This window comes from Scyliorhinus torazame, chromosome 14 (assembly GCF_047496885.1).
Source record: "Scyliorhinus torazame isolate Kashiwa2021f chromosome 14, sScyTor2.1, whole genome shotgun sequence".
Classification (NCBI taxonomy): Eukaryota; Metazoa; Chordata; class Chondrichthyes; order Carcharhiniformes; family Scyliorhinidae; genus Scyliorhinus; species Scyliorhinus torazame.
The window spans coordinates 125423519-125445073 of record NC_092720.1 but is presented as its reverse complement, the minus strand read 5'-3'; the positions used below and the strand labels follow the sequence as shown (position 1 = coordinate 125445073).

General features: G+C 49.0%; 1 protein-coding gene across 32 annotated transcripts in view; it reads left to right on the top strand.

Moving 5' to 3' along the window:
* kif1aa (kinesin family member 1Aa) overlaps positions 1-21555 on the top strand; it is a 511250-nt gene that overhangs the window by 207210 nt on the left and 282485 nt on the right. For 17 of the 32 annotated variants that reach the window (XM_072474789.1, XM_072474804.1, XM_072474793.1 and 14 more), the window contains exons 9-14: positions 5029-5094; positions 7764-7781; positions 10409-10484; positions 18000-18078; positions 18411-18553; positions 20608-20646. In XM_072474789.1, coding sequence (XP_072330890.1) covers positions 5029-5094; positions 7764-7781; positions 10409-10484; positions 18000-18078; positions 18411-18553; positions 20608-20646 — 421 coding nt within the window. The remainder of the gene's footprint in view (positions 1-5028; positions 5095-7763; positions 7782-10408; positions 10485-17999; positions 18079-18410; positions 18554-20607; positions 20647-21555) is intronic. The other 15 variants (XM_072474808.1, XM_072474806.1, XM_072474807.1 and 12 more) reach the window with 1 other exon arrangement.

Genomic DNA, 21555 nt, shown 5'->3' with positions numbered 1-21555 from the left:
TACCTCTGACACCTGTCTTATATCTATCTCCCCTCAATTTAAAACTATGTCCCCTCATGCTAGATATCACCAACCGAGGAAAAAGGTTCTCACTGTCCACCCTATCCAATCCTCTGATCATCTTGTATGCCTCAATTAAGTCACCTCTTAACCTTCTTCTCGCTAACGAAAACAGCCTCAGGTCCCTCAGCCTTTCCTCATAAGATCTTCCCTCCATACCAGGCAACACCCTCTTACCTTCAACTCCCCCTCAGTCAGCACAGCAGCAACCCAGTTCCCCCCCCCCCCCAACTCCCCCGCTCCCCCGGCCAAGCAACTGCTTAACCCCCCCTGCTCGTCCCATTGCACTCCCGTAAGTCAGCTGACTCCTGCTGACCCTGAATCTTCTTCCCACACTGGGAAATGTCGAAAAAATGCCGTTGGGGGCCCTGAAAAGAACCCAAAAGTTTGTTCCAAGCTGGAGCTGCCGAACGTGCGACTTAGCTTTGCATTGCCACAACCGGAAGTGAGGACCGTATATTAACGGACTGCACCCTACCCGCCAGGGAGAGTGGCACCATGTCCCACCTCCTGAAGTCCTCCTCCATCTCGTCCACCAGCCGTGCCAGATTGAGCTGATGCAAGACCCCCCAACTCTTAGCCACCTGGATACCCAAATACCGAAAACTCCTCTCCACCATCTTGAGTGGTAGCTCCTCCAACCTCTTTTCCTGGCCCCTCGCATGCACCACAAACAGCTCGCTCTTCCCCATGTTGAGCTTATATCCCGAGAAGTCTCCAAACTCCCTAAGGGTCTGCATGACCTCCCCCATCCCCTCCACTGGATCCGCAATGTACAGCAGCAGGTCATCCGCATACAGTGAGACATGGTGCTCCTCCCCCCCCCGAACCAACCCCCTCCAGTTTCTGGACTCCCTCAACGCCATGGCCAGCGGCTCGATCGCCAGGGCAAAGAGCAGAGGGGACAAAGGGCACCCCTGCCTCGTTCCACGGTACAACCTAAAATACCCTGATCACAGCCGGTTCGTCGATACACTCACCACCGGGGCCTGGTACAGCAATTTAACCCACCCTATGAACTCCTCCCCAAACCCAAATCTGCCTAACACCTTCCACAGGTACTCCCACTCCACCCGGTCAAAGGCCTTCTCTGCGTCCATTGCCGCTACCACTTCCGCATCCCCCCCCCCTCCGAGGGCATCATAATCACATTCAGGAGCCTCCGCACATTCGTGTTCAGCTGCCTGCCCTTCACAAACCCCGTCTGGTCCTCATGTATCACTCTCGGGACACAATCCTCAATCCTGGTGGCCAAGATCTTTGCCAACAGCTTGGCATCTACATTGAGGAGCAAAATCAGCCTATCAGAGCCACACTGCAGCGGGTCCTTACTCCGCTTGAGGATAAGTGAGATCAAAGCCTGCGACATCGTCGGGGGAAGGATTCCCTTTTCCTTCGCCTCATTAAAGGTTCTCAGCAACAACGGGCCCAACAGCTCCGAGAACGTCCTGTAGAACTCAACCGGGAACCCATCCAGCCCCGGGGCCTTGCCCGTCTGCATACTCCCCAACCCCTTAACTAGCTCCTCCATCTCGATCGAGGCCCCCAAACCCTCTACCTGCCCCTCCTCCACCCTTGGGAACCTCAGTTGGTCCAGGAACTGCCCCCCCCCCCCTTCCAGGTCTGACTTGTACAACTTACCATAAAAGTCCCTAAAGACCTTGTTTATTTTAGCTGGACTCCGCACCGTGTTCCCCCCTCTAGAACATAGAACATTACAGCGCAGTACAGGCCCTTCGGCCCTCGATGTTGCGCCGACCTGTGAAACCACTCTAAAGCCCATCTACACTATTCTCTTATCGTCCATATGTCGATCCAATGACCATTTGAATGCCCTTCGTGTTGGCGAGTCCACTACTGTTGCAGGCAGGGCATTCCACACCCTTACTACTCTCTGAGTAAAGAACCTACCTCTGACACCTGTCTTATATCTATCTCCCCTCAATTTAAAGCTATGTCCCCTCATGCTAGATATCACCAACCGAGGAAAAAGGTTCTCACTGTCCACCCTATCCAATCCTCTGATCATCTTGTATGCCTCAATTAAGTCACCTCTTAACCTTCTTCTCGCTAACGAAAACAGCCTCAGGTCCCTCAGCCTTTCCTCATAAGATCTTCCCTCCATACCAGGCAACACCCTCTTACCTTCAACTCCCCCTCAGTCAGCACAGCAGCAACCCAGTTCCCCCCCCCCCCCCCCAACTCCCCCGCTCCCCCGGCCAAGCAACTGCTTAACCCCCCCTGCTCGTCCCATTGCACTCCCGTAAGTCAGCTGACTCCTGCTGACCCTGGCCGCTCCCGCCTCTATCTCCGATCCCCCGACTGGCTTCCCTCTCGAAGTTTCCAGCCCTCCCCCCACTAACGTGGGGTGGACAAAGTCCCCCCTCTACCCCCTATAAAACAATGTGGACACCAAGCCAATACCGCCCCCCGCCTCGGGTCCCACCCCCCCTTTTCGAGGGAAAAAGCCCGCGCTCCCTGCCTGGACCGACCCCGCCCCCTGTGGCACAGCTCCTTCCACCTGCAGCCTCACCCCAATCCCCGAAGGCCCAGGGCCACAGGCCCACACAACCCCAAAAAAACGCCGGGGACAACCCCCCCCAAACAAGCCCACATAAAGAAAAAACCTCACCCCCCCTCCCACTTCCCAGCATCCCCCGTAACATGCTACAACTTCTAATTTTTGATAAAGGTCCACGCCTCATCTGGCGTATCAAAATAGTGATGACAGTCCTGATACGTGACCCACAGCCGCACCGGCTGTAGCAACCCGAACTTCACCCCCTTTCCGTGGAGAACCGCCTTGGCCCGGTTGAACCCTGCCTGCTTCTTCGCCAGCTCTGCACTCCAGTCCTGATGGATGCGGATTTTGGCATTTTCCCACCTACTGCTCTGCTCCTTCTTCGCCCATCACAGGACACACTCCCTGTCGGTGAAGCGGTGGAACCTTACCACCACGGCCCTCGGTGGTTCATTCGCCCTCAGCTTCCTCGCCAGGACCCTGTGCGCCCCATCCAGCTCCAGGGGCCTCAGGAAGGCTCCCGCGCCCATCAGCGTACTCAGCATCGTAGCCACATATGCCCCAGCATCCGACCCCTCCACGCACTCAGGGAGACCCAGAATCTGCAGGTTCTTCCTCCTCGACCTATTCTGCAGGTCCTCGAACTTCTGCTGCCATTTTTTATGCAACGCCTTGTGCGCTTCCATTTTGACAGCCAGGCCCAGGATCTCATCCTCATTATCAGAGGCCTTCTGCTGCACCTCCTTTATTGCCATCCCCTACATCTTTTGGGTCTCCACCAGCCTTTCAATCGACGCCTTCATAGGGGCCAACATCTCCGCCTTCAATTCCGCAAAGCAGCTTCTCAAAAACTCCTGCTGCTCCCGTGACCACTGAGCCCACACTACCTGGTCCCCGCCCGCCGTCATCTTGCTTTCTTGCGCCCGTTCTCCTCTCTTCTCTAGTGCCACCTTTTTGGCCGCTCCGCTCCTGGTCCACTCCATACAGTGCTGGGGGACCCTCACTGCTTCCTTCCCACGCGGGAATAGTCGTGTGCCGCTGGAGCTCCTTAAAAGAACGTCCGTTCTCGGCGGGAGCTGCCGACCGTGCGCCCTACCCAGGCATAGCCGCAACCGGAAGCCTGAGCACCAATTTATAATACCCTGTCCCTCTTATACATGGATACATAGAAGATAGAAGCAGTAGAAGGCCTTATGGCCCTTCGAGCCTGCTCTGACATTTATCACGATCATGGCTGATCATCCAACTCAATAGCCTAATCTTGCTTTCTCCCATAACCTTTGATCTCTTTTGCCCCAAGTGCCATATCTAGCCACCTCTTGAATATATTCAATGTTTTAGCATCAACAACTTCCTGTGGTAATGAATTCCACAGGCTCACCACTCTCTGGGTGAAGAAATGTCTCCTGATATCTGTCCGAAATGGTTTGCCCTGAATCCTCAGACTGTGACCCCTGGTTCTGGACACACCCACCATCGGGAACAACTTCCCTGCATCAACCTGTCTAGTCCTGTTCAAATTTTATAAGTCTCTATGAGATCCCCCCTCATTCTTCTGAACTCCAGCGAGAACAATCCCAACCTGGTCAATCACTCCTCATATGACAGTCCCGCCATCCCTGGAATCAGTGATATCACAGTCAGTGCTGTTATTCCCAATCTATTCCCACACCCACTGGCAGACTTTTGCCTGTTATCATAGCTAGTTATTCCTGGAACAGGTCACCAGTCTGCTGCCAGAGACTTATAGCTTGACGGAAGCCACTCCTCATCAAGCGAGGCTGACCAGGAGTCACTCCCGTTCTTTCTACCAGCTATTTGCGCGTTGGAAGGATTTGCAGGTTGACACTCAATCTCTTTGGCCGGGTTACGATCGCACATTCCTTGGCCGTCAAGTCCTGGACTGGGACTCAAACCCAGAGCTTCTGGCCCAGAGGCAGGGATGCTACCCACTGCGCCACAAGACCCCCTTGGCGCAGCTACGAGTCTCGTCAATATTCCACCTCCCAGTTTTGAAGGGTTTCGATGCACTCGCAGTGAAGTTGGAAGCATGTCACGAAAGTATGCTCTTTGACAGCCGCAGTTAGTTTGTTATAGGTGTGCGAAGTACTCCCGATCACATGGGTGCCTTTTCACTTGGAATCATATTAGGCCCACGAGGTGCGTCCTCATATCTCTTAAACTTGAGCTTCCATATAACACTTTGAAAAGTGTCCTGTTTTGCACTGGGTTTTCTGGTGGCAGCCTGAATGGGTGAGCAATTAAAATGAACACTCTCATTTCAACTCACTCCACGTATAATTGATAAAGCAGACAGCAAACTGTTTCTACGTCTGTTTGTCATGTCTGTGTTTGTTTTAATTAGAAAAACAATAATGAATTGAACCTCTGTTCAGTTCCTTTTCTGCCTATTCTGTCTTCAATGGTTCTTTCCTTGTTTGCGACAGGAAGGTGCAAATATCAATAAATCCCTCACAACCCTGGGCAAAGTCATCTCGGCGCTGGCGGATGTGGTGAGTGCAACCTGTTGCTTTTATTGGGTTATTCTGGGATGGTGAGGATGTTGGCACTTTCCCCACGTTTAAAGGAAAAAGCTGGAAACAACCGAGGGAGTCCAGCAGAATCCATGCCAATGTAGCGCAGCGATTAATAAAGTCAGTAAAATGTTCAAATCCATAGCCACATCAGTAACATTGAAGCATGGAAGCTAGGCCCTTTGAGCCTGCTCCGCCATTCATTCGGATCATGGCTGATCATCCAACTCAGCATCCTGTCCCTGCTTTTCCCTTCTATCCTTTGATCCCTTTAGCCCCCAAAACTATATCTAACTGCTTCTTAAAAACATACAGGGCCAGATTCTCCGATTCTGAGGCTAAGTTCAGAGGATCTGTGGTGTTTTACATGGTAAAAATCAGCAGCGCTCCATCACCGATCCTGCGACCGATAAGGGGCTAGCAGCCGTGCCACATAAAACTCCCGGGACCAAAAAATAAACGGCCGGAGAATGGCCTCGTCCGTGGCCATGCATAACTATACGTTTTGATTTGTTGGCCTCTCACTATAAAAACCAACAGATAATTTACCTTCTTTACCTCTTGCTTACTTTTAACAAATGGTGTACAAGAACACCAAGGTCTCGTTGCACCTTCCCCTTTCTCAGTCTATAGCCATTCAGATAATCTACCTTCCTGTTTCTGCTACCAAAGTGAATAACCTCACATTTATCCACATTATATGGCATCTTCCATGAATTTACCCACTCAGCTTATCTAAATCATACTGAAGCATCTCTGCATCCTTCTCACAGCTCACTCTCCCACCCAGCTTTGTGTTGTCTGCAAATTTGGAAATATTACATTTAGTTCTCTCATCTAAAACATTAATGTATATTGCAAATAGGATTCAAGTTAGAGGAAGTCAGGGTTTTGGTCAGATCTTAAACCAAGTACTGTGTCCAGTCCTCTTTGTTAGGATACGAGGGAGACTTTTTGACACATGAGGCAATGCGCATAGTTGATCCCTCACAACGAAAAAATACTTTAAAAAAAAGAAATGGGTGCATTTTTACCGCACCTTTCATGATCTCAGAACTTCCCAAAGCATTTTGGAGCCAATAAAGCACTATCTGTAGTTACTGTTGTAAAGCAGGAAAAGTGGAAACCAATTTGCAGACAGCAAAGGTTGGACCAACAGGAATGGTCTTTTTTTAGTAATGTTGATTGTGGAAGAAATCTTGGACAGACGACTGAGAAGAATTTCCCTGCTCCTCACAATAGTCATGGGATCTTTTACATGCAGCAGAGAGAGTGGGCAGGACCTCGGTTTAACATTTCATCTGAAATAGACCTCTGGCAGTGCAGCACTCTGCCAGAACTACACCAAAAAGTCAAATTAGAATTTAATGCTCAAGTCTGCGGTTGTCGAACTTGAACCCACAGCTGAGTGAGTGATGAGCAAAGGCAGGAAAAATATCAGTCTTAAAAGGTGGGGTTTGGTTGATGATCTTACAAAGCTTTGATCGGATTTGAAATGAATAAAAACAAATCCACAAAACATAATTTGCAAGAACAGGGGGCGGGAATCTCTCAGCCCACGCTGGTTCGGAGACTCGTCGGGCCAGGCGCGGTTCGCGCGACACCGCTCGGACTGGAGTATCGCCGCCATTGGCGCCGGCATGGCCGGCGTGGCGCCAGTTGGGGAACGCACTACGCGGCCTCCCCGTCGATTCTCCGCCCGGGATGGGATGAATGGCCACCCAAAAAAGCACGAGTCCCGCCGGCGCCGTTCACATCTGGTCTTACCCGGCGGGACCTCGGCGTCCATCCTGTCGGGGGCGGCCCGGTGGGGGGGGAGGGAGGGTCTGACCTGGGGGGGCCTCCACCGTGGCCTGGCCCGCGATCGGGGCCGACCGATCGGCGGGCCAGCCTCTCCTGGTGGCGGCCTCTTTTGCTCCGTGCAGGCCCCTGTAGCCCTACGCAATGTTGCGGGGCCGGCGCGGAGAAGGAAGCTACCGCGGGTCCCAGTGCGCATGTGCAGACCTGCGGCGCATATTTGATGGCGGTATCGGCAGCTGGAGTGGCGTGGGTCGCTCCAGTGCCGTGCTGGCCTCCTGTAGGGCAGACGATCGCTACACTTAACGGTCCGATGACGCCGTCGTTAAACTCTCCAGTTTTTACGACGGCGTCAACACTCTGCCTTCAGATGGGAGAATCCCGCCCAGGATGTTCTACTCTCGAAAGTCAGTTGATGAAGGATGGAACTGGAGCCAGTCCTTATACATTTTATATGTTTTTACAGAGTTACTAATGACAAGCATGTATCTCCTAAGCCAACCACTGCTGGTAAATCCCCAGTTAATGTCTACCACCTGTAATGAACAATTAAGGTACAAGGCAAGGAACACGTTAAGAGTAGTAAAAGCCACATTTAGGACTGATAGCAAGCACCAATATCATCACATTAAAAATTGCCTTTGTGGACAGATTCTGTTTGTAAAAGTGACATCCTCAATAAAAGGGATCCTAGTTGTGATAATGACACTCGGTCACCAAGTGTTATTCTGATATGCTTTAATGGTAGTCTCCTCACTTCTGATGAGAGCAGTATTGTGCTGCAGGTGTTGTGATGTACCATGTGCCTCTGATCTATTCAGTGAACCTCTTTCTTTTTCTGTTTGTTACAGGATTCGGGATCAAACAAGGTACGGATAATACTCTCCGACACTCACAGTAACAGGATTCAACCTGTGCTATCTCTCAGTTCGCATCAAGATCAGGCTCAGCAGTGATACCCAGACAGTAATATAACCTGCTGACACTCACAACCTAGGTTCATCCATGAAAGCTTCAGCACTTTGGTGAAGTAAATGAGGGTAACCGATGCCCATGGGGCTGTATCTCAGCCAATTCAGGAGAGGAGGGGAGGAAACATTGACTGCTACCAGTTTGAGAATCTTTGACATCAGCCTGAGCTTCACAGTTGTCAAACGAAGCCATGTTGCTTTGTGCAGTAACTCCAAACCTTTCTTGCACGGAGCAGAGGCTGAGAAACTAAAGTGGAAAGTTAATACTTGGAGCCAGCATTTTATGGACCCTCCTGCCGGATGGGACAGTATGGTCCCGCCGAAGTAAAAGTTCCACCACATCTGCTGGGGGGGGGGGGGGGGGGGGTGTCTGGAGAGACACACCATGGTGGGGCGGGTAAACCCTGACCATGGTGTAACTTCCTGGCTAGATGGTACAGTGAGGGGTTCATGCATGTCCCCTATATGTGCTTCTTGGGGATTGGGGTATTTGGCTCCTTCCTAAATAAATAGCCATTTTCTCGTGGTTTAGTCTCTCAGACCAATTTTTTAGGTGACCCCTTCACGCCTATTCTTCGAAAATTAATTTGCCAGTGTGGTAGTCTGTGTAGAGGTATTACGGTACCTGGTAATGCTGGAACACCATTGGTAGATATTGTATGTTTCCTATTGGTCAGGCTGCAAGGCGGGGTATTAGAGCCCGTGCCGCCCCAGCAGCCCTCTTTCTGTACCCGAGCTGCTGGGGGAAAGATCTAGCTTATTAAAGCCTTCAGTTGGACTACAACCTCGCTTTAGTGGTCATTGATCGTGCATCAGCCAGATATTAAAGTGAGCCAAGATTGTGCCCAGGGATTAATCACAAAATAATGCTCACTTTTGTTATGGTGCTAATCATTACCTCAGAAGATCTCCTGTTCTTTATAAGATTAGAAGAGTAACACTGCACTGGACTGAGATCAGAAAATGCTGGAAAATCTCAGGCAGTTCCTTTGGAGAGAAACAGCGTTTATAAGCCATTAACTTACACAGTCAAAATCATCCCCAATGTTCCAGTCCAATGTCCTTTTATCGGAACTGGAAGGTGAACAGCTTTTGAGCATGTACTGGACTATGGCCAAGTCTTCATTTGGAACTAATTTATTAGACAGTAAAAGAACAGTGAACACTAACAAACTGTAGATGTTCCAGTAGTTTTTAAACTTAACTCATTGAAGTAAATAGAAAATTAATAACTGCAACCTCAGCACTAAATTACTGTGTGTGTGTAGTACCGCATTCTCATGGCGGTGCTTCTTCTTATTGTCCACAGAAGCTGCTAACCATGAATTTATCTCCAAAGACTTTGGACAGATTTTCCAATTGAACCAGACAGGCTGTGAAATAGTTTCCAAAGCACAATTGCAATCAAGCCAATTTTAATTTAAACTCCCTAGAACACTCAAATAATCATATTTTCAGACCAAATCCATAAGATGCTTGTGGTTTGAATTGAAAGGCATGAGTCCACACTCGGGCACCTGGTTCAGCATCGCCTTCATACCAAATTGCATTAAAATAAATTGGGAAATGTTCTTCTGGGTGTGTAGCTGATGTTGTAACATCTGGACGGGATTTTCCTATCTGCCAGTAACGTCACGTCACCGGGCCAAGGGCGCTCCCAGCCATTCCAACAAGTGTTGACTCCAGTAGGTGTTCCGGGGATCATCCAGGTTTTAATCTATATGTGTGCTTTATTTAGTAGGGAAATTGAAATGGCTGCAGTACCTGCCACAGTGTTGCTTGGCCGTCAACTCTGGCTAAAGTCATCTATTAAAAAATGTTTCTTAACCTCCAGCCTTGCCTCATGCATTCAGCTGCCCGGCAGCAAGTTAAGCTGACATTGCTAAAGCTTTGACGCTGGAAAATCCATTGGATAGGGCATTCTCACCATTAGCATTTGGATATGTCTTTATGGGCGGTCAGGTTCGATGGCCACCTTCATTTCCAGTAAGATAACCCATGACTGAAGGTGAGTCAGTAAAACTGACTCTCCTGTCCACAACTATTTCCCCAAGTCAACTATCAGTGTTTTGGAAAATGTTTATGTCCCTTTGTTAGAATGAAAGATGGCATCACATTGTTTGCTGTATCACGGATGCCCTTGTCTCTCAGTGCGACAGATTGGTTCCAGAACTACATTTTTAGTTAGTTGAAGCCCTGAACTAGAGTGAGGAAACTGAGGCCCCTGCTCCTAACTAGTGAGGCCTTTAGAAAGGGGATGGAGTCAGGCTGGACCCCAGCTCTTGGCCATCCCTCGCCCACAATCTGCTCACACTCACCACAGAACATCACAGGAGGGGATTGGGCAGGGGTACAGTTTAACTGCATCCCAGCGAGGTGTCCATGTCTGAGGAAGAGCTTGGGAGGCAAACAAAATTTGCAACGGCGACCAATGTTTAATTCAATTAGACGGCTGTGTCCAATCTAAGCTTGTTCATGCATTCTGTTTGTGATTTTTTTTTGTTTCTTGTTTCAACACTGAACAGAACAAGAAAAAGAAGAAAACTGATTTCATCCCATACAGAGACTCTGTGCTGACATGGCTACTGCGGGAAAATCTAGGTGAGAAGTCCCTCCCTCCAAACAGCAATTTAATGATATTAGCAGCTAACTAGTGGATAATCAACCATTAGCGTGGGCTGGTATTGATAATGCTCAGAAACAAATGCCGAGCAGGGCTGTATAATGCTCTATGATCATGGTCCTTTCACACTGAGAACATGAGCAGGTTTTTATAGCCTCCCCCACCCAGTGGGATATTACAGTCCCGCCGAAGTGAACAGTGATTTAAATGGACCACCGCATGGTCTGGCGGGGGGGGGGGGGGGGGGGGGGGGGGGCTATCAGACCTTGGACCAAAATACAACAGTACCTAGGATACTGGACAGTGACCCAATATTTTATTTCAATTTTGCAAGACTGTGAGGAAAGGATACCTCACTCCAGGAGTGATTTCATGCAAAATAAGGGTGGGGTATATTAAAACAAACTTTATTACTAACACAGTATTAAAGTATCTTTAATAAGGGCAGTACGGTGGTGCACTGGTTGCACTGGGACTGCAGCGCTGAGGACCCGGGTTCGAATCCCGGCCCTGGGTCATTGTCTGTGTGGAGTTTGCACATTCGCCCCATGACTGCGTGGGTTTCACCCCCACAACCCAAAGATGTGCAGTTTAGGTGGATTGGCCATGCTACAATTGCCCCTTAATTGGAACAAAAAATAATTGGGTACTCTAAATCTTAAAAAAAAATATTTGTTATCTCACAATATAATGGTTTACAATTACCCCTTAAACAATGCTAATCAATACTGACACAATAACTGCTATCATTATCTCCACTCAAACAGCAAAACCATCTCAGCTTTCAATCCACTTGTAAATACAGTTAGTACGCAGGAATACTTGCTGTATGGAGGTGTCCTGGATAGTCCACTTTGATACCACTTTAAGAAAGAGACCTGCCCATGCTTCAGGAGACGCATCTGAAGGTGGCGGATCAGGTTAGGTTAAGGAAAGGATGGGTGGGACAGGTGTTCCACTCAGGGTTGAACGCGAAAAATAGAGGGGTGGCTATATTGGTGGGGAAACGGGTGTCGTTCGAGGCTAGGAATATAGTAGTGGACAACGGTGGCAGATATGTGATGGTGAGTGGTAGATTGCAAGGAATGGAGGTCATGCTGGGAAATGTATATGCCCCGAACTGGGATAATGCGGGATTTATGAAGCGGATGCTGGGACGTATCCCGGACCTGGAGGTAGGAAGCCTGGTAATGTGGGGGGGATTTCAATACTGTGCTGGATCCAGTGTTAGATCGGTCTAGATCCAGGACCGGAAGAAGGCTGGCAGTGGCCAAGGTGCTCAGGGGGTTTATGGAGCAAATGGGGGGAGTGGATCCGTGGAGATTTGCTAGGCTGTTGGCCAAAGAGTTTTCCTTTTTCTCCCATGTCCATAAGGTATACTCCCGGATTGATTTCTTTGTTTTGAGTAGGGCACTGATTTTGAGGGTGGCAGGAATGGAGTACTCGGCCATAGCCGTTTCAGACCATGCCCCGCACTGGGTGGATCTGGAACTAGGAGAGGAGAGGGAACAGTGCCCACTCTGGCGACTGGATGTGGGACTATTGGCGGATGAGGGAGTCTGTGGAAGGGTGCGGGGATGTATTGAAAGGTACCTGGAGGCCAATGATGATGGTGAGGTCCAGGTGGGGGTAGTATGGGAAGCGCTGAAGGCGGTGGTTCGGGGAGAGTTGATCTCCATTAGGGCTTACAAGGAGAAAAAAGAGGGCAAAGAAAGGGAGAGATTAGTGGGGAGATTTTGAGTGTGGATAAAAGATATGCGGAGGCCCCGGACGAAGGACTATATAGGGAGAGGCGAAGACATCAGACGGAGTTTGACCTGCTGACCACAGGGAAGGCAGAGGCACAGTGGAGGAAGGCACAGGGGATGAGATACGAATATGGGGAAAAGGCGAGCCGGCTGCTGGCCCACCAACTTCGTAAGAGGATAGCGGCGAGGGAAATAGGGGGAGTTAGGGATGAAACGGGAACGACGGTGCGGAGTGCAGGGAAGGTAAATGAGGTGTTTAAGACCTTTTATGAGAGGCTAAATAGGTCCCAACCCCCGGAGGGAAAAGAGGGGATGCAACAGTTTTTGGACCAACTAAGGTTCCCAAGGGTGGAGGAGCAGGAGGTGGCAGGTCTGGGGGCGCCAATCGGGGTGGACGAGGTGACTAAAGGACTGGGGAACATGCAGGCAGGGAAGGCACCGGGACCAGACGGGTTCCCGGTGGAATTTTATAGGAAGTATGTGGACTTGTTGGCCCCGCTGTTGGCAAGAACCTTTAACGAGGCCAGAGAAGGGGGGGGCCCTACCCCCGACAATGTCGGAGGCGACGATATCATTAATCCTGAAGCGAGATAAAGATCCGCTGCAATGCGGGTCATATAGGCCTATCTCGCTCCTGAATGTAGATGCCAAGTTGCTGGCAAAAGTGCTGGCGATGAGGATCGAGGATTGTGTCCCGGGGGTGGTGCATGAAGACCAGACAGGGTTTGTAAAGGGGAGACAATTGAATGTTAACGTGCGACGGCTGTTGGGGGTGATAATGATGCCCCCAGCGGAGGGGGAGGCAGAGATAGTGGCAGCGATGGATGCAGAGAAGGCATTTGATAGGGTAGAGTGGGAGTATTTATGGGAGGTGCTGAGGAGGTTTGGGTTCGGAGAGGGGTTTGTCAGTTGGGTTAAACTCCTCTATGGGGTCCCAGTGGCAAGTGTAGTCACAAATCAGCAGAGATCGGAGTATTTTCAGTTACATAGGGGAACAAGGCAGGGGTGCCCTCTGTCCCCATTACTGTTCGCGCTGGCAATTGAACCACTGGCCATAGCGTTGAGAGACTCTTGGAAATGGAGGGGGGTGGTTAGAGGGGGAGAGGAACACCGAGTGTCACTCTACGCAGATGACCAACTGCTGTATGTGGCGGATCCTGTGGAGGGGATGACAGAGGTTATGCAGATATTGAGGGAGTTTGGAGATTTTTCGGGATATAGGCTTAATATGGGGAAGAGTGAGCTTTTCGTAGTACACCCCGGGGATCAGGGAAGAGGGATAAACGGCCTGCCGTTAAGGAGAGCGGAAAGGAGCTTCCGATATTTGGGGATTCAGGTAGCCAGGAGCTGGGGAACTTTACACAAACTCAATCTGACGCGGCTGGTGGAGCAGATGGAGGAGGATTTCAAGAGGTGGGATATGCTGCCGCTCTCACTGGCGGGCAGAGTGCAGGCGGTCAAGATGATGGTCCTCCCAAGGTTTCTTTTTGTGTTTCAATGTCTCCCCATTTTGGTCACTAAGGCCTTTTTAAAGAAAATAGATAGGAGTGTTATGAGTTTCGTGTGGGCAGGGAAAACCCGAGGGTAAGGAGGGTTCCTGCAGCGCAGCAGGGACAGAGGGGGACTGGCGTTGCCGAATCTGGACGACTATTACTGGGCCGCCAATGTGGCGATGGTTCGCAAGTGGATGAGGGAGGGAGAGGGGGCGACGTGGAAGAGGCTGGAGATGGCGTCCTGTAAAGGAACGAGCCTAAAGGCGCTGGTGACGGCGCCGCTACTGCTCTCCCCGAAAAGGTATACCACAAACCCAGTGGTGGCGGCAACCTTAAGGATCTGGGGGCAATGGAGGTGACATAGGGGTGTGACGGGTGCCTCGGTGTGGTCCCCGATCAGGAATAACCATAGGTTTGTTCCAGGAAGGGTGGACGGAGGGTTCCAGAGCTGGCATCAGGCAGGAATTAGGAGATTGAGAGATTTGTTTATAGACGGGACGTTTGCGAGCCTGGGAGCGCTGGAGGAAAAATATGAGTTGCCCCCGGGGAATATCTTTAGATATATGCAAGTGAGGGCGTTTACGAGGCAACAGGTGAGGGAATTTCCGCTGCTCTCGACACAGGGGATCCAGGATAGAGTGATTTCGGGGGTATGGGTCGGGGAGGGCAAAGTGTCCGAAATATATCAGGAGATGAGAGACGAGGGGGAGGCGCTGGTAGAGGAGCTGAAAGGAAAATGGGAAGAAGAGCTGGGGGAGGAGATTGAGGAGGGGCTGTGGGCTGATGCCCTAAGTAGGGTAAATTCCTCTTCCTCGTGTGCCAGGCTTAGCCTGATACAATTCAAGGTTCTACACAGAGCACACATGACGGGAGCAAGGCTGAGCAGGTTCTTCAGGGTGGAGGACAGGTGCAGGAGGTGCTTGGGAAGCCCGGCGAACCACACACACATGTTTTGGTCGTGTCCGGCACTGGATGAGTACTGGAGGGGAGTGGCAAAGGTTATTTCAAAGGTGGTGAAGGTCCGGCTCAAGCCAAGTTGGGGGTTAGCTATATTTGGGGTAGCGGATGAGCCGGGAGTGCAGGAGGCGAAATAGGCCAATATTCTGGCCTTTGCGTCCCTGGTAGCCCGGCGAAGGATCTTACTCATGTGGAAGGAAGTGAAACCCCCCGGCGTGGAGGCCTGGATAAATGATATGGCAGGGTTCATAAAACTGGAACGGATGAAGTTTGCGTTGAGAGGATCGGTTCAGGGATTCTCCAGGCGGTGGCAACCGTTCCTTGACTATCTCGCGGAACGTTAAGGAAAAATAGATCGTCAGCAGCAGCCCGGGGGGGGGGGGGGCAACCTGTTTTGTTCTGGAGGGGGGGGAGCACTATTTTTTGTTACTTTGTTAGTTCACTATTTTATTTAAATAATGTTACTTATTAGCTATTGTGTTATCATTTTTGTTGATCTGTAAGGTGGAAAAATTGTGTTTGAAAACTTTAATTATATATTTTTTTTTTTAAAAAGAAAGAAAGAGACCTGGCACCCTGTCAGAATAATGTAGAATCTCTGGCTGTATTTCTTCAGAAACGTTCTCAGCTCACCTTCCAGGCGAAAACTAACACTGAGAATCTCAACACCCGACTGCTTCAACTCTGGCCCCTCCAATTAACTCCCATCACCGCACGAAGCTGAACACAATGTATCTAATTATCTACTCCCCAAGGAACCCTTTTAATCTAAATAAAAGTCCATTAGCCCAAACTGTTACGATGCTTTAATTGCACTTCTGGCTCCAAAAAGCCTAGCTGTCTTTCAAACCAGGATTTTAAAAACATGACTGTAGATGGCTTCATTTTCCAAAGCCTTTCAACTCTAAACCTTACTCAATGCTAAACACAACTAATATTCTATAAGATACATATCATGTTACGTTTCGGCATGAAAATTTAAACATTAGTATAGTCCAATTCAGTCTTTCCTTGCCCCCTTCGAATGTTCCAGTCTTCTCTCATTTCAATGATATAGCATCAGAAATCTCGTTTTCTCATCCTGATACATGTATAATTTTTAGGTTAAATGGTTGTAGGAATAATCTCCATCCAAACAGTCTTGCATTTTGATCCTTAAACTTTTCCAGACACTTAAATGGATTATGGTCTGTATATACAATTGTCTCCGATGAATTGTTTGCAACATAAATGTCAAAATGTTGTAACACCGATACCAAACTCAATGGGCGGGATTCTCCGTTTCTGCGGCTAAGTGCCGACTGCAGCGTGCGACCCATGGTGCTTCACGACGGCAAATCGCCACGAACCCCTCAGCGATTCCGGTACCAGTGAGGGGCTAGTACACAAAACGCCCACGCATCGCGCAGGAAACAGCCGGAAAATGGCCGGGTCCCTGGCCGCGCATGTGCACGGCTGACCACCAGCACCGGTCGCACCGTACAACATGGCGCCAGCCGTGCACGAAACCTAACCCGCCAACTGCAACCCAACAGCCCATCCCCTGGCCACCCCGAAGAGGTGCTCATGGCCTTGCGACTGCACGCGGTGCGCATCACGATGACACCGGTTTGGTTGGAGCGGAGAATCTGAAACTGGCAACAAATGGGCGCCGGCCCCGATTCCGGGATTGTCCGTCCGATCGCCGATCACGATTTTGCCATCAGGCAACGGAGAACCCCGCCCAATGTCTCCTTCTCAATGGTCGAATATTTCTTTGGGTGAATATTTAGTTTCCGAGAAAAATAACTAACAGGCCTTTCAACTCGTTCGTCGTCTTCCTGCAACGGTACAGCACCAACGTCCACATCACTCGCATCAATTGCCACCTTGAATTGCTTGGCATAAGTGGGTGGCACCAACACTGGTGCGGTGGCTAATGCAGTTTTCAGATTGTCGGAAGCCTCCAGACATTTTGAAATTTCCTGTGCTTTTTCAGAAGTTCAGACAGCGGAGCAATCACGCTGCTGAAATTTGGCACGAATCTCCGGTAGAAGCCACTCATGCTCAGAAATTTCAAAACTTCTCTCCTCATTTATGGTATTGGAACCTCCCCGATAGCCTTTGTTTAAATATTCCATCGGGCCATCTGACCATGTCCAATTGTCTGGCCTAAGAATGTGACTTGAGTTTTCGCAAATTCACTTTTAGCCATATTTACCACCAATCCAGTCTCCTGTAGTGACGAGGTTGTAAAATCCTGACCTTGGAGTTCTGTTACAAAGAAAACCTGAAAGGTAGCACTTCCCATGACTTCAGGACATGTTGAAGCATTTTGCAATACTGAACTCCAGTTTGGAGTGTTGTCACTGTTATAATGCAGGACAATCTGTTTTTGGGTGGAGGGCGAATGGGGACTCAGTTTAATGAAAAGGTTGCTCTGATCAAGCAGAACTCCTTCAGTACTGCAATAGGGAGTCCATTGAAAATTCCTGATTGTACAGATTTCTGATTCAGGGGAGGGGAGCTAACATTGAGCCAGGGCTGATGAGAGTCTCCTCTCACTAGACTTGATCATAAATGCAATGCTGATTGATCTCAACATGTTTGCCAGTTGTTGCACTGGTTAAAGGTGCTGGATGGTGGGGCGGCACAGTGCCGCAATGGTTAGCACTGCTGCCTCACAGCGCTGAGAACCCGGGTTCAATCCCGGCCCTGGGTCATTGCCCGTGTGGAGTTTGCACATTCTCCCCGTGTTTGCATAGGTCTCACCCCTGCAACCCAAAGGTGTATAGGGTAGGTGAATTGGCCACGCTAAATTGTTCCTTAATTGGAAGTTGGGAAAAAAAAGAATTGGGTACTTTAAATTTATTTTTCTTTAATTGCTGGATGGTCAGCATGAGAAGTGGGGCAGGGATAGGCAGTACAAGGTCAAACATTGCACTGAGTGGGCAATTATAATGGAGTCAGTGTTTCAGATGCACATCCATTTCAGTGGAAGAGAAAGAAAGGCCTTTACAATATATGCTTGAAGAAGTATTTAAACAATGCAGTGCCTGTTTAACATGAGTTCATGATTACTGAAGCTGTTAGGGTGGCTAGAAGTGCTCCCCCCTTCCCCCTAACCTGGGGTTTGGTAAGCTCAGCCATTATACCACCCATACCTCTCACTGGGACTGGCATCGCCATTGGTCATGAGATCCGAGGCATGGAGGAAAGGTGGCAAAGCCGAATTAAAGAATCGAGTTGTTAAAGATGAGAGAAAATATGAGGAAAGGGTCAACTGCACTGGAATTAACACATTGCTTCTCTACAGGGGGCAATTCTCGGACGGCCATGGTGGCAGCCCTTAGTGCAGCCGACATCAACTACGATGAGACGCTCAGCACTCTGAGGTAAGGAACAGGCAAGCTCCCGCAGCCTGAGGGGAGGTGTTGAGGGGGTGGGGGTGGGGGAAGCAGTGGGTTTCGGGCAAATTGAGGGAATGGATTAAAGAAGGACTGGGGTGTGGGTGGGGGTGGGTGGAGGTGTGGGGGCAGGGTTAAGAGCTTGAAGGAGGGCGGGACAAAATTAAGGACTTGGTCAGAGAGAAGCTGTAGGGTTCCAGCAGGGTGAAGGTAATGATGCACCTTTTTGAGTTGAGGAATAGTTGCTGTTACCTTCGCATCTCTTTCTCTGGCCCCTAACCCTGCACAGCAAACACCCTCTGCTTTATTCTGCTGCTTAGGTACGCTGATCGTGCTAAACAGATTCGCTGCAACGCAGTTATTAACGAGGATCCCAACAACAAGCTGATCCGAGAGCTGAAGGATGAAGTTTCCAGACTGAGAGACCTGCTCTGTACACAGGGACTGGGTGACATTATCGATCGTAAGCAACAGCGTATCATTGAGTCACAGGAAATGTTAGACTTTGCCCACACCCCAATCCTCCTTTCATTCCCCCCCCCCCCAAAAAAAAACAGATGTTTTAACACCACCATTGCTCACAGGTGATCTCGGAGCGAGGGTGTGACTGTTCACATTGCCTGTGTTTGAGGCTTAGCTGGTTGTAGATATATGTGAACTGTTCAGGTCACCCGAAAGGCAGGTGTAATTGCAGATTTCAGCCTGCAACTCCCTGCCCGGCTTTCTTCCTCTTTTAATAACCGGATTGTATTATATCTGTAGCTAACTCTGTAACACATGGCATGTGATAACGAGGGCCAGATTTCTTGCAGAGCTGGGAAGACTGCTCAGGCCTTTCAAAATGGCCGGAGGGCTGCAGGTGCGGAAGTCCCACCCCCATTTCTGACAGATCTGAGGAAAGGGGGAAGGATGTGACTGACACAGGAGGGAAACCCAACCTCGTCACAGAATTCAAACAGACCCCATTTTGGCTGTTGTGAGGGCCTTAACCTGCAGTGTGGGAATCATGAATTGATGGAGTAAATGCAAACACTTTTGCAGGGTGGATAATGTCTGTATATCTGTCATGATCTGAAGGGTTTTCAATCCTTTGCTCTTTAAACTTAAGGAAACAGATGCTGTTGGAACTGTGAGTTAATAAGAACCCTCTGCTGGACAACTTTGATTGACAGGCCATCTGCTGCAGTTTAAAAAGGAACAGTAGCATCTGGCCATGTAATTTCAATCGTGTTCTATGTTGAATTTTCCCCAAAGGTTATGTCATTACGGATGCTTGGTTGAGGTAAGCTAAAATTATATCAGCAGGATGTTCTGAGTTCACGATTTGATTCACAATTTAAAGAATCTATGAAAGGATGAGCTATCTTTGGTGTTGGGTCCAAATAGATATTTGTTATTCACCAGATTAACCACTTGAGGTGATTTAACAGTTGTGAACGTGCTCCATTATTGGGAGTTTTTTTTCACTCTCATACATATAGGGGCAGAGCTGTAGTATATTGCTACAAATTTCTGACAGGGGGGGGGGGGGGGGCGGTCCGTGGTGAGGGCTAGAGGGATTAACATCTTTGGAAACGACTGGAACTATGAGGCGGGCCTTTTGACCAGCCTGCCTTGACACCCGTGGCTGGTTACACTTTGTTTCATAGGGTCAGCAGGCCCAATTCCATCCCGTAAACCCCCATTTGCAACTCCTCCCTCCCTGGATTGAAAATCACAAGATTCAGGGTACTTTCCACCCAGACGGATCCGATAAAATTTCTTGACCTGCCTTGGTAGCCAAAATGCATCCTTTGATGTGTGATGTTTAATATTAGCGTTTTAATGTGACCTTTGGTGCATGCGCTACTTTCCAGTCTCGCATTATGTGGAAGATAACAAATGCTCAGAACATGGCCCTCGGATTGAAAATAATGGGGAGTCACTAGTAGGGCTGAAGACAGTGTCCAGGGTACACTCTCATATAGGAAGGAAATCCCAGAATTCCCCCTCCCTAATTCCTGGCTGATCCACATTGAAGGATGGCCCCCACTTCTACCCATAAACCCTACACAACATGCAGCTCAAGAAAATCTTAGCCAAGGGTTCATTTAAAAACAGGGCCAATACATATTAAATGAGCGCCAAACTCAATTCCATTCCTGCTAAATCAAAATGAATTGAAAACCAGAGGGTGGAAAGACAGAGAGTCTTTGCAAACACATTTATGATGTAATTGCCATAGCAACAAAAGGACTCGTATTCACGCACATGGTCAAGACAATATTAATGTGAGATGGGAGGGAGTGTTTTTTTTACCGTGTTTTGTTGCGTGTTGTCATGACCTCCTTTCCTACCCCCTACCTCTTCCTGCAGTTTCTTCAAACCTTTTTCCATCTCTTCAATGTTTCCTCAGAGCCAATTTACTCTCTGAAGTCTGTTAAATGCAAGTTGTTCCCTTCTTTCTGTGGATGTGGTTGTCAAGCTGTTTTCTGTACTCTGACCTCTCACCCTTGTTTCCTTTCTCTGATCTCTCAGTGACTCCGGTGCCTGATGTCAAAAGAAGCGGAAGAAAATGTGTGTAAATAGTTGGCGTAGCACAGTAGCAGCTTGTGATGCTTTCCTCATGCGCACGTGCACACACACACACACAACCACCCTTACAAAGCAGCATGAGATAAAGAGCCCTTTCATCCTATTTCCCTGTGTTCATATGTCATTGTCAAGGGTGATGGCCAAAAGGCCAACATATGGGCGCAACATTGGTTAATTTCCCCATTTCCAGCAAGGGGCTCAATGTTGCAATCAGGAGCCAGAGCCCTGGCTGAATTACTTCTGTTGAGGTGTGTGTGTGTGTGTGACTGTTTCTATACCTGATGTGTTTGTGTCTCTCTATGCCTGGTGTGTTTGTGTGTGTGTGTGTCTCTCTATACCTGGTGTGTGTGTGTCTCTATGCCTGGTGTGTGTGTGTCTCTATACCTGGTGTGTGTGTGTGTGTCTCTATAGCTGATGTGTTTGGGTGTGTGTGTCTCTCTCGATATAACTGGTGTGTTTGTGTGTGTGTGTCTATATCTGGTTTGTGTGTGTGTCTCTCTATACCTGCTGTGTATGTGTATGTGTCTCTCTATACCTGCTGTGTATGTGTATGTGTGTCTCTATACCTGGTGTGTGTGTGTGTCTCTCTATACCTGGTGTGTGTGTGTGTGTCTTTCTATACCTGCCGTGTTTGTGTGTGTCTTTCTATACCTGCTGTGTATGTGTCTTTCTATACCTGGTGTGTTTGTGTGTGTGTGTGTGTGTCTTTCCATACCTGCCATGTTTGTGTGTGTCTTTCTATACCTGGGGTGTGTGTGTTTGTGTACATGTGTTTCTATACCTGGTGTGTTTGTTTGTGTCTGTGTGTCTCTGTATACCTGGTGTGTGTGTCTCTCCATACCTGGTGTGTTTGTGTGTGTGTGTCTCTATATCTGGTTTGTTTGTGTGTGT